The sequence below is a fragment of the Strigops habroptila genome, chromosome 1, assembly GCF_004027225.2.
Source record: "Strigops habroptila isolate Jane chromosome 1, bStrHab1.2.pri, whole genome shotgun sequence".
Classification (NCBI taxonomy): domain Eukaryota; kingdom Metazoa; phylum Chordata; class Aves; order Psittaciformes; family Psittacidae; genus Strigops; species Strigops habroptila.
In genome coordinates this window covers 109664-122845 of record NC_044277.2, presented here as the reverse complement: position 1 = coordinate 122845, position 13182 = coordinate 109664, and the positions used below count along the sequence as shown (strand labels likewise).

The 13182-nt window shown below is 47.0% G+C and overlaps 1 protein-coding gene across 16 annotated transcripts in view; it reads left to right on the top strand.

Annotated features, from left to right (window-relative positions):
* SCRIB (scribble planar cell polarity protein) overlaps window positions 1-12438 on the top strand; it is a 101305-nt gene extending 88867 nt beyond the window's left edge. For 13 of the 16 annotated variants that reach the window (XM_030476632.1, XM_030476711.1, XM_030476659.1 and 10 more), the window contains 5 exons: window positions 2993-3132; window positions 3526-3563; window positions 4403-4477; window positions 7201-7252; window positions 10167-12438. In XM_030476632.1, coding sequence (XP_030332492.1) covers window positions 2993-3132; window positions 3526-3563; window positions 4403-4477; window positions 7201-7252; window positions 10167-10327 — 466 coding nt within the window. In that variant the 3' untranslated portion in view covers window positions 10328-12438. Of the gene's footprint in view, window positions 1-2165; window positions 2279-2988; window positions 3133-3525; window positions 3564-4402; window positions 4478-7200; window positions 7253-10166 lie in introns of all 16 variants that reach the window. The other 3 variants (XM_030476730.1, XM_030476642.1, XM_032919766.1) reach the window with 2 other exon arrangements.
* Window positions 12439-13182: the final 744 nt, after the last annotated feature.

Sequence of the window (13182 nt, the reverse complement as noted above, 5' to 3'; positions counted from 1 at the left end):
TGTAGCATTACTGAACATCTGAGTCTGGATTAGCTGGGGTCTTGCTGACATTGCTTAGGGCACAGTAAATATTCTACATTACACTGTAGAAGGGTTAGTAAGTGTTGAGTATAGTGGGTTTGTCCATTGTGAGCAGGAGAGAGATCCCTGCATTCCAAACCTTCGGTCTCTTCTCTTCTAAGCACATTTTGTTCACAGCAAATGAACTGGTGAAGGAAGAGCCTTTTAGAGGTAAGAGAGCATGACAAGGAGAAGCTACTTGCAGCCATCTTGCTTGTCAGTTACCAGATCCAGTGTTACTGGTTTTAAATTCTGCAGACCAGGTCCTCAGCTCCACTTTGCTTCTGATACCAAGGTTTAGCTTTTTATTCTTTATTATTATTTATTATTATTTGGGGGTTGGAACTGGATGATCTTTAAGGTCCCTTCCAACCCAAACCATTCTATGAATCAGTTCTTGGAGAAGTGCCTGGCTGATTCCTTGGGTAGGGTTAAGGCTTGGCATATTTTGGCATTGGCGGGAATCAGTCACTGTAATGTGCTTCTTTTTGTAAGACAAGGATGGACTGCCCCCTGCTACCACAGATCTCCCAGGATGATCTGGTGGCCTTAGGATCCCTCTTCTGTAACTGTAACACAGTGATGTGATGGCAGCCAGGGCTCAGGTCTTATTTCCAGAGGCCCCCAAGCAGCACCACATGTGTGCTGTGGCAGGGAGGACTGTACTGCCCTGCACATGATGCTGCAGCCTCACTAACCTGAATGTTCTTTAAGTGCATGCCACTGATTTTATTACTTTCTTTCTAATCTTCTATCTTCTGCTTCTTTCCAGTTCTCTGGTCTGTGTGCTGTCACTCGTGACCCCATCAGTTTGCACCTTCTTGGGCTTTCCTTTTTCTCCCTGTGTCATCAGTGCTCTGCCAGGACATATGTTCCCCCACCCCAGCACATCCCCCTGTGCTCTGCTGGGACAAACACACTGGGACCCCAGCTATATGAGTGTTCTGGGCACACACAGCTGCTGACATTAGTGCCATAGGAAGAGTGTGATTGAGAAGGTACAGGCACATACACAGAAACCACCCATGTGCTGGGCTGCATCACCACAGTGTGAGCAGCAGGTCAGGGAGGAGATTCTTCCCCCCCTGCTTCAGGAAGGGGAGACCTTAGAGCAGCTCCCAGTGCCTAAAGGGGCTACAAGAAACCTGGAGAGGGGCTTTGGACAAGGGCCTGTAGGGACAGGGCAAGGGGGAATGGCTTTAACCTACCAGAGGGGAGATTGAGATGAGCTCTTAAGCAGAAGTTCTTCCCTGTGAGGGTGCTGAGGCACTGGCACAGGGTGCCCAGAGAAGCTGTGGCTGCCCCATCCCTGGCAGTGTTCAAGGCCAGGTTGGACACAGGGGCTTGGAGCAACCTGCTCTAGTGAAAGGTGTCCCTGCCCATGGCAGGGGGTTGGAGCTGGATGAGCTTTAAGGTCCTTTCCAACCCAAACCTGTCTGTGAGTCTACGATTCTATGATACTGAGGGGGGCAGGTGTCCAGCAAGGGCTGTCTGCATCTTGGCAGTTTTCCCACCATACACACACTGTGTTACAGACACACTCACCTCTTGCCTGTGTTCCAGGGCCTGTGGCAGAAAGACCTTTTGTAATGTGCTTGTTCGTTTTGCTTCCCCTTTTCTCGTGCTCAGAGAAAGGTGCACACTAACATGTGGTCAGATGTATGTATGCAGATGTACACTAAGAGACTACGATCAGCTGTGTGCATGCACACTCACTCGTGCCCTGTATTCCCTCAGTCTGCTTCACATGTACACACATACACACCTTTGTAACTATCTCCTGGGCTGTTTCCATTGGTCTGCTGTGGGTTTCCAGTCCTCTCCTGCTAGCCATGAGGAGGGCAGCCTCTAGATGCTGAGGCTCTGAAGGCACATCATCCCAGATTGCCCTCTGGAGGTTCCTGCTTCTTCTGCAGCAGTTGGTGTTGGACAGGGTCCTGTTTTAATCAACGCTACCCCTATATCAGACCCATATTTCTCCTTGCCAGGGTATGTTCCTGTATCATCTGTTTTCTTTCTTTCCCTGCGGTTGTCTGCTGCAATGTTCATCACCATCATCTCCTCTTCCTCCTTTTCCTCCTCCTCTTCCTCCTCCTCCTCCTCAGATCCTCAGCTCTTGAAGACAGTATTAAACAGTACGAGCAGGATCTGGCCAGGAAGCTGTACCAGTCCCGACAGTGGGCTCCTGCTCCTGGGGCCAGGCCAGCTCAGATGTCTAGTGCAATGCAGAGTCACGCCTCAAGAACCCCTGGGTCAGGAAGCCAATCCAGGTGTGCACAGCCCCTTCCCTGCTGGCTGCATGTCTGTGTCCCTACATCCCAACACAGTGCTCCCAGCTGTGGCCTGCCAGGGGTAGGAAGGAAACATTAGTGGTTGCTGGTGTTCATTCCCTGAGGTCCCACAGACTACTGGCAGTTGTCTTACTGAGGATGAGGGGGGAAGCTGGGTCTATTTGTCTGGGAGAAGGGAGCAGATATTGCTGAGGGCTGAGCCCACTTTTTTAGTTATCTCTTAATGTCCTGATGGCTGAAGAGGGTTAAGATGCAGCATACTGAGAGCACAGAGGAGAGCAAAGCCCTGAGAACTGATCTTACTCATTTGAACCCCTGCAGTTCCTTTCCCAGCTTGGGCTGCTGCCCCATCGTGTATGACACCTCTGGGAAGGCCTGCAGCTTCTCAGTGTGTTGATGCTTAGCTCTAGGCTCTGTTCAGCATATACAATGGCATGTGTGTTTCAGGGTGACAGCAAACCAAGCTGTTCTCTCCTGCTTTGAAAGTCTGCCTGCCTCAGGGAACCATGGGTGCTTGGTTTCACCTTTCTGCACTCAGCCTGTTGACTGTGGTCTGGCTGCTGGGCGCAGAAGGTGGCATTATCTCTTAGCAGGAAGGAAATGTCTTATGTCTTTTTCTCCCTCCCTCATTTCTGAGGCAGGATGAAATCACTTGAACAGGATGCTTTGAAAGCCCAAATGGTTATTGCCAAGTCCAAGGAGGGGAAAAAGCGCAGCACACTGGAGCAGCTGGCAGAGTCACCTTCACCTGTCCCCACCCCATCACCAACACCACTGGAAGGTACTGTACAGCCGTCCCTTCTCTGAGGCAAGAATTTAAGGCTTCTCTAGCTTTTAACTTGCTTGAGAGCAGACTTGCTGACAGCAAGTGCCTCCTTCAGCCTGCATTGGAAGGTCCTTTGGGGCATATAGGATCTCTCAGCACAGGGGAAGGGCCTGATCTATAGAAAACATGAGGGGGCACCCGAAGGTTCCAGGGAACAAGAGCAGAAATAAAACCAGCATCTTGACTGTTCTAGGAAGAGGAATGAGGTGCTTGTTCAGAGCAGTCAGCATCTTTCCTCAGCAGAGTCTTTTATCACACCCAAACGCTGCTAAATGGAAGGGGCAGGTCTGGGGAAGAGTTGCACAAATACAGGCCTTCGCTAAAGTGCTTTTCTGTCATGTTTTGCAGATTGCAGTCCCAGAAACATCACTTCACCAGGAAGGCTGGTATGAAATCCTGCTTGCTTTTGGTATCTCGCCTATCATCCTGGGATTTCTCAGTCACTTGGCTTGGGTGTGGGCTCTGCATCTGGGCCATGGGATCCCGACTTAAATAACGCATGATAGGTGAAGAGAGCACCGTGGCTGGAGCTGTGCCATATCCATTGCTAGAGGCATCCCCCCTCTTTTGCAACTATGATGTAACAGCTGGTTTCTGTTTCCATGTTTTTATTATTTCATCCTTTTCTTGGTTCTTCATCTCCGTGGTCAGAAAGCCATTCTCTTCAGAGACTTTGGCCCCTTGTTTCCTCAACAGCATAAAACTGAGAACAGCAGCTGAAATCAGCATTTTCCTTTTTCTAAGCATCTCTGTATGCGCCCGTATAAATGCACCAGGTCATTGCTGCAGAGAACTGTCAGCGTTAGTAAGGCAAATGGAAGAGTGGAGCAGCTGCCCAGAAAGGAGACCTGGTTTTTCCCAAGGCTGTGCAATGCAGCCAACTCTGGATTAAACCCTGACTGTGCCACAGCCATCAGGAATCTTGCCACGAATCTTCCCATGAAAATAGGTTTTCTGCCTGACCTGGTGTGCAAGTGCATTTTACTGCAGCACGTAATGTTTTCTCTGCAACATGGGAGCCCTGCCCTGACACCAGAACAGTGTCCCAGAGATGCCCCAATTTCAGAGGCTGTATCCCGGCACTCTTGGCAGTAACTGAGCATGATGGTGTGCTTCTGGTTTTATCTCTGCATAGAGTGACTGCTCAGCTTGCTGCTGGTTTTCCATCCATTTCTCTCCCCTTATTCTCTCTTCTCTGTTTCTTCTCTTTTGCTGTCCCTTCTAGTCCATGTCTGAAAAGAAGTTTGACTACCGGGAATTTGCTGCTATTCCTTCCTCCAAACCTGTTTACGAAATCCAGGTATAAACTGCATGCTAAGCTGTCTGTCAGATGAGTCAGGGCTTGCACGTGAAGCAATGACCTTTAGAGCAGAGGTTGAATGATTTGAGGAAGTCCTCTTCAAAGGCCCTACCTGTGTGAAGGCAATGAGAGCCTGATGTGCTGTATGACTGTGGGTTTACTGGTGACTTCAGTCAGGTGGAATTGAGAAAAAGTTGGTCCAGACAGTTTTAAAATGAATGACAAAAGCTTTGCAAATAGAAAGCAGCTACATGACATGGTGTAGTGCGAGGTGTCCCTGCCCGTGGCAGGAGGGTTGGATCTAGATGATCTTAAGGTCCTTTCCAACTCTAACTATTCTATGATTCTATGATACATCCTCACCTCAGTTGATCCTGAAATGGTTTTAAGTGAAAGATGAGAACTAAAAAGGAAGAAATAGCCATAGAAATGATTGCAAACAAATTGTAAATTGGTGCAAATGTTAACCTCATGCATCCATACACATCATATACATATATTTACATATGTACATACAAATATCCACCATCCTGCCCAAGCAGCATATGTGGTGCCAATACTCATATGTTGTAACTCTGCTGTAGATGAACTGTGAAGTTATTATGTGGTAAGAGAAGACCAAGTTTTGAGGGTGAGTGCCGTGGCGATGTGGTTCTCCTTCCTGAAAAAACCTCATTTCATTTAAGCTGCTTTGTCACAGAATCAGAGAACACCTGGGGTTGGAAGGAACCTCTGGAGGTCACCTTGTCTGACCCCCCTGCTCAAGCAGGGCCACCTAGAGCCAGTTGCCCAGGACTGTGAACTGCCTTTCTCTTACCGTCTGGGTTAGTCATTAACTGATTGGCATTTGTCACATCTGAGCAGATACTGTATGCTTGTGATTGGTTTTTTAGTTTCCTGTAAAGACAGTGAAGTGATACCTGCAGTTACCTTTGTGCTGTGTGTGGAGAGCTGGCAAGTATTCACATGTTGGGCTTTAACTTGCTGTCATGTCACAGAGATCCCAGGTCCAAGGTGTCATCCCCAAACCCAGGCTGACTTTGACTTTAGCAGAGTTGCAGTTTGAGGATTCTCGGGCAGTTAGACATTATCTATCTATCTGATGCATACTCTTGGCCGTCTCCTTTCAGTGGTGGCATTGCTCAGCCTTGGGTAGTCACCCATCTTTTTCTCTAAGAATCCCTTCTTTTTGTGGTGCACTCCTGCCCAGGTCCTGTACCGAGTGAGTTAGAGGACTGGCCACTCAAGCCCCAGTGGCAGCTCTGACTACTCGAGTTCCCCCAAGTCTCTGCCAAGGCCACAGTGCAGCACTGGGTCTTCATGCAGCTGAGAAGGTGCCTCCAAAGTAGGCTACACCTCCAGATCACCAGGCAGCTCCTCTGGACCTCTCTCAGCAGCACAGTAACTAAGAGACTGTGTTTCTTCCTGGCCATAGTTGCACAACTGCATCACTCTCTTTGGATCATGCAAGTGCTGTTTGGCTGCGCTGTGTTCCTCAAAAGTGGGTGCCGAAGTCATGCCAAAGCAGCATGACCTCTACCACACATTTGCTTCTAAAGCACTAAATGGGCCCAGATCATCTCCCCCTCTTTCCTGCCCCCTCCAATTTTGCTGCTTGCACAAAATGAGCAAGTTATATGGAAATGAGAGCTTCTTGCACTCCCAGAGCTGGGAAACTTCCTTAATGCTTTCCATATAAGTTTATAGAGCCTCCATCCTTTATCCTACAACTAAAGAGAAGTTAAGCTACTCCTCCCTTGCGCTCTTGAGCTAAGCAAGCAGATTTTGGTGAGTAGTGGCCAGAATTTTCAGCTGAGTTTGGCATTATTAAACTTGAATATTGAGCTCTTCTGAAGCCCTATCCTCACATTTGTACAGCTCCAGGGAAGTGTTGAGCTCAGTGTATTGTGTACAAACCTGTTAAGAATAGTGGAAGTAACAAATGCAGCCACTTTTGAGGTAAACAGAATACCTCAGCAGAATACTTTGACCTATCTATCCTTGAAGCTCTATATACAGCTAGATTAAATTCTCTATTTCATCAAAAGAAGTAGAGTTTGGGACATTTATGCCTCTAACCAGAGTAGTGCTGATTTTCAAGCCACCTCAAGTTCATGACCATGAGCAAAGTTGTTTTCTTGTGCTGGTGTCACTCTGATTTGATGACCTACAGGCAGCTCTGGTGGTTGGAGTGGACTTTGTTTTGTGAAGGCTTCAAAATCAGCAGGAGGTGGTGGAGTTTCATGATTATCCCTTAGCTGTTTCTCTGCCATGTGTTGGATGTAACTGCTCCCTATCCCACATCAGTTCTCTACACATACCTAAATAGAAAAAAAGAAAGTTGATTCTATGTAAGCAGCTGGGGCTGGGAACAGAGCAGGGGCAGAATTAGGGACTCTCAAGGAAATGTAGCTCGTCTTCGCTGTCCTCGCATGTTTCTACTCATTCTCTACAGTCTCTATGCTTTCTGCCTTTCATGTCACTTCCAATCCTCTCCTTCCTACACACACACAGAGAAGGGAGAGCTCTGATGGGCAGTTCAGGCAAAGGGCTGCTTGACTTTAGCACAGAGGAGTAATGTTGTAATCACGTAGTAATTCACTGAGTTACCAGCACTTTTGAGGGCTACAGGTTCTCTGGAGTGTGTTGGAAGGCTGGAGGTGGGAAATTACCTGGCACTGGCATTACAGAGGTGGAGGCTCATGTCTTCTGTTCTCTTCCAGTCACCTGATGCAGCTGATGACCTCAGATACGTAGATGACAGAAATAACTCAGGTAAGCTCATGGCCAAAGGAGTCATCTCTGTGCTACTTGCTTCCCACCATGATTCTAGAAGGTTCCCCTTTGCCTCCTTGTGGAATCAACCCTGAGGACTTCAACTTCTTGCTGCTTGAACCCATGTCTTATTTTTGTCCATTCTAGAATGAAACCTCCAAACTCACCACGTTCCATTTTGGGTAGGATATTTGCATTGTGCTCTAGGGATGGCTAATGATGAATGGTGTGTAACAAGCATGCCTGGTTTTCTTCTGGGTTTGTGTTCTGGAGCAAAGAGGGTGGTAGAACATAGGTGGGAAGTGTTGGCCTCTGTCACCTGCTGGAAGTGGGTGACATTCATTGGGCAGGGTCTGCCCCTTTTGCTAGAGCAAAGAATCTTGCAGCCTGCAGCAGGCAGCTGCAGATAAATTCATCCTGGTTTAAGAGGTGAGAGCATTTGGTGCTCAAGTACCCACGTGATTTTCCAAGCCTACGCTTGTGGATCTATGTGCGCAGTCCCCTAAATAAACAGGAACTGAAGCTTTGTCTGCTGTATCTCGTCAGGCTCTCCTAGCTATGGTATGTATGTCCTTTTGTCCACAGCTAGAATAGACAGGCTCAGACTATCTCCCACTTCAGTCTGGGTGGCTGTAGTAGCAGTGTGGAGCTCGGCAGGACCTCCCTGCTCCTTAGGAGTAATTCTGCTGGCATTTTGTTTACTTAATTCTGTTTCTTGATAATTTCCTTGGCTCTTCTGGGGTGCAGTGAATAACTACGTCTTATTCCCTTTCTGTACTTTTCATACAGGCAAGTATCATATCAGTTACCCTTTTCCTAGGCTCAACAATCCTATTCGTTCTTTATGGGAGTTGTTCCCATGTCCCTTTGGACCTTTTTTATTTCATCTATGCTATTTTTAAGGTAGAGAAGGGCTGCAGGCATTACTGCAAATGTAGGTACGTGATGAGTTGATGCAGTGGCACAAGGTGTTCTGTACATTCTCACATCTTTTCCAATATCTAATCCTGAAATGAAATGGTATTGCTGAGAAATGCCAGTGTTTTCAGAAAGCTCCCTCTAATGACAACAGAATCATAAGCTCATTTTAAGGATGTTGCTTTCTATGTGCAGTCGGGGTTATGTTACTTTTACTGAGCTTAAGCATCATCCAGTAGTGTAAAAATAAACCCCCTGAGTCAGCACAAGGTTCTGCCTGGTCCAGTATTGTGTCTGATGCAAGCCATTGGTAAAGCCAAGAAAAGAACATAAAAGAAGAAAAGCATAAAGTTACTCCTTTGAGAATACTACTCCAGGCTACAAAAACATGTGTTTTAGCACTTCCTAAGCCAGAGGCTGTTTATTTGTAGAGCTGTTTATTTCTTCCCTGAATCTCTTCACATTTGCAGTAAATTTCACCTTCCACATCATTGTCTATTCAACTCTGTAAAATCCTAATGCTCTTTTGTGGAGTTGAGTTTCATTTGACTACCCTGATACACAGGTTGGTACCACCAGCAGTTTCTCTTAATACAGACTTTATCACTTCTACTCCTCATCAGTTACCAAATACCGACTAATACAGGTTGCTCCTCTGTGTTGTGATAGGATGTAACATCTCCTTGCACGTTTTCTGTGTTTTAACCCTAAGGGACGTGCTGCCTTATCCCATTGCAGCTTGTTTTCATTAAGAGCTTTGGCTGAGGAGCAGTTAGCAGGTTGTAAAAGTTGTGTTTGCTGTGTTGAGATCACTGAACTTGCATGTTTGATGGCTCTTTTGGCAAATTCTAGTCGAAGTGGTTCTAAAAGGAATGAGATCCCTCCAAGCCACGCTGATTTCCTTCCCCCCCCAATATGGATTTTTACCTGCATGTATCCATGCCATTCGTTTATACCCATCTGCCTTATCCGGAAGTCTGTCATCTGCTTTCCAACCCCCAAATCCTGCCAAGATGTCAGGTTTGTCGCCTACATTTGGTTCTGAGGCCTTTGCAAACAACAGGTTCATGCTACTGTTAATATGTCCAGAAGGATTCTGAATTACAACATCTACTCATACTTGGGTACTGTAACAAGGGGAATGTTGCATGTTGGAGTCTGGCTCTAGAGCAGAGGATGGGCCACTGGGTAGAGCTCAGCAGACTGCAGCTTTGATCTGGTAGATATTCATAGATAATCTGCCTTGTTCAAAGACTTTAGAGGCTTCCCAGGAGCCAGTTTGCATTTGAAGGGAAAAATCTGTGGGTTTGTGGAACTTTTCCCTTTTTACTCAAGTGTATCACAGTAGTTGTTCAAGCCAGATTATCACAAAGGGCAGATGTCAAAGTGCATCTGATACAAGCTCCTTTCAGGAGGGTGAGGAGCCACTGTAACAACAGTGTACTTTACATGCAGAACACATCCTAAAAGGCCTGAGGTCAAGTTAACAGTGGGTCTGGCCCTGCTGCAGTGTATCTTTCCTGGCGATTTCCTTTGGTGAGGAACACAAGTCACAGTCTAAATTTACAGAAAGGACTTAGTTGTGTAACTTCAACATTAAGCAAGGCCACAACTCTCACCTCTAGCTATGGCAGCTATAGCTGGTGGTCACACTGCTCTTTAGTGCACACCATTACTGAAACCAGTGACGCGTTGGGGACACTAGCAGACACATGAGTCCTTTCAGCAGACTTGATTTTTCCTATGGCACTTTCAGTAATTTTCAGTATTGGGGCAGGTCTCTTCTCACACATGTGACTTCCCAGAATCCACAGAGGTCAGAACATGAGCTACACGTCACCTAAAAGCTCTGGGCATGGGATTACTGGAGATTGCTAACACTTCAGTGTAGTCTCAAATTCAGCACCCCGGTGTACCCTAATGTCTACGTTAGCTGCATCAGCTTTATGCTTAACCTGGCACTTCTCTTAAAACCTTACCTGTTCTTGTCTCACAGTTCCCCAGGAGCAGGATGGGCAGCCAGAGGAAGAGGAAATGTTACTGACACGCGATTCATCAACACCTACTTCATCAGCACTGGAAGAAATGGCCCTGTACAGCAGCAAACGCAAACTCCGACACAGCCGGCGCAGCTTGGAGGCTGCTGTCCCCACGTAGAAGATCTGATGGACCCGGGCAATGGAATAGCCCAGCACAGGCCTCTTGAGCTTCCTGTGCTCCAGGGGCAGCACTGGACTGCCCACACTGCTGCCTCCTGGACTCTAGATGGGAACTGAGCATCCCAGGGAGCACTGTGGTCAACTAACTTCCTTTAAGGCTGTGAACCGCCCTCTTTTCTCACCCAATGATGCACTGGGGCATGTCCTGAAAAAAATGGGACAACACTAGGCTTACTGATGGCAAATTGAGAGGAGGTGTGGGTAGGACCGTGGGCAGCTGCAGCTTGTTAGCCTGTAAATAGTGTGTGTGGGGAAAGGGTAGGACAGGGAGAATATGAGTGTGAGAGTGTGTTGGGTTCCAGCTGTTACTTCCTCAACCTGGATTTTTTAGTGGTTTACTGTGGGAGCTTCTCCTCTGGCATGAGTTAGAAGGAAGGTCCAGCCTGCCGTTGCTCCTACTTAATTTCCAGTCTTTTGCCAAAAAGCATCTCCTCCCACCTCTGCCCCTGTGTCACCTCACTTGGTTTTGGGAGTGTGTGGAAATGGGTGGCTTGGAGGCAAAAAGAAGTAAAATAAAGAAAAAAACAAAAGGAATTCCAGTGAAATGCCTCCCTCTGACATTGGTGCCTGTGTGCTCAAGCAAAGACAACCAACTGAGCAGGAGCCTATGCCAGCTCTGTGCCACTTGACTCTGTGAGCACAGCAACCTGTCCTGCATAGGAGACTGCTCCTGCCAGCATTTTGTGCTATCCCGGTGGACAGGTACTACCTGGGTGTACACATAAGGTGTGTATCTTGTGCGTGCAGTGTGAACCTCTCAACAAGCACACTGACTGAGTGTCAGAGGAGGCCAGGTATCCATCTTCTGTCAGCACTGGAACTGATCTGGGGCAGAAATGAGAGAGGAGCCGAGCAGCTGTAGCAGAGTGTAGCAGTGTGCATGTGTGACAGCAGTAGAGAGCAGAGTAGTTGGGGATTAGGTTACAGTGGCAGAGGTAGGAGGTGTAAACAGCAGATAAGATAGTGGGTTAGGATTCAGGAAATGGCGAAGGATAGGAAGTGGAGTTGCTGGGGTCAGGTTAGGAGTAAAGGGGTCTTACAGGTAGGAGGATACTGGTGGGTGACTTATCTGCTAGCTGTGAAGTGAAATGTGACGTTACGGAGCGCCCAGCTTGGGGCTCTTGAGGAGCAGAGTGAAGTAGGATGGGTCTGGCCTATACCTTGCAATAACTACACAGTTCTACTCTTAGCCAACTTGTTGGCTTCAGACCCCTTTCCATGTGGAACAGGGGGGATACATGCTTGCCCAGGCAGGAGGGAGAAAATGAAAATGAGCAGGGTGTGATTCCCAGTTTCCATGGGTGGAACAAGGGCTGTGAACAGATTCTGTATCAAGTGAGCTCTGCAGATGTGGAGGAGACAGATGCTGCTGATAGTGTTGAAATCGGTCTCTGCTGCCCACTACTGAAATAAAATATCCCCCTTTTTTTGTTTTCTGTTTTTCTAATGCCTCTAACAGGGAGAAAGGTGCCCGAGCTTGACAGGGACCCGACCTGTCCAACCTGACACATTGGTGCTCCCTGCTGAACCCCTCCAGCAGTAAGACCAGAGTTGGACCTTAAGCCTTTCGGTGGCTTGGGAGTGACAGGCACTTCTGCTTGTATATGTGCAGAATGAAAGAACTGGATGCAGTTTTTCTTTTAGTTGATACTCTCCCTTCATGCCAAAATCCAGTGGATCATTTTAACTGATTTTGTATGTTTTGATTTTACAGAGCTTTGAAGGGGGGACTGTGATAATCTCAAACCGCAGCTGTGGCTGCTTCCATCATCAGCAATTTGAGCTTTTCCTTTTTAAATCTAATTTTAGCATTTGCTTTTTAACAAGAGCAATTTTGGAAACAATCCTGGATTGGGTTTGGTGACTAACTTGTGATTCTCTCTTTCTTTCTGTTTGCGGTACCTGGTGCCAGGCTCTGGGTTCTCTCCCATTCTCTCCTGAGAGCCTCTGAGGGAAAATTAGCGCATCAAGACTGTAACTAGTGAAATTTGTACAACCAAAGAAATCTATTTTGTGGTTCAAGGATAATAAAGTTTACTTTACATTTTAGAACCTTTAGTTAACGTGGTTTGCCCTGTGTGAAGTCTGCATTTTCTATATCAACATGTTGGTTCTTATTCTTAGCCACCCTATAATCTCGCAAACATATCAGTGATTTTCCTGCTTCTGTGTGCAGAAATTAATGATCACCTACATCAATGCCAATTGCAGGAATATCAAGGTGAGCATGTGCTACTCGTGAATTTGGTAGAAAACTGGCATCTGTGCTGAAAGGGGAGGAAGAGAACCCAAACCAGTAACTCTTACTTCCACCTTTATGCAGTCTGAAAGGGACTCCTTATTTTGGAAGTAGCAGATTCACTCTTGGTGGGGAGGGAGGGGAACAGAGGTTTCTGCTCCAGAGAAATTGTAGTAGTGGGAAGGGAAATGGGAACAGACAGGTGAGATGATACATGTAGGATACAGCAGTTCAGTTACTACATCCAGCACTGACACTGATTTAAAACCCAACATCCTGCTTAATGGCATATGAGAGGGAGATAAATTCAGGAATGAGAACAAACACTAGAATGTGCTGCTCAGTGTAACAAACTTTAAGGCAAGTACTGATGCCAACTGCAGAGAGACTAATTAGAATCATAGAATCATAGAATCATAAGGGTTGGAAAGGACCTTAAGATCATCTAGTTCCAACCCCCCTGCCATGGGCAGGGACACCTTGCCCTAAACCACGTGGTCCAAGGCTCTGTCCAACCTGGCCTTGAACACTGCCAGGGATGGAGCATCCACAAC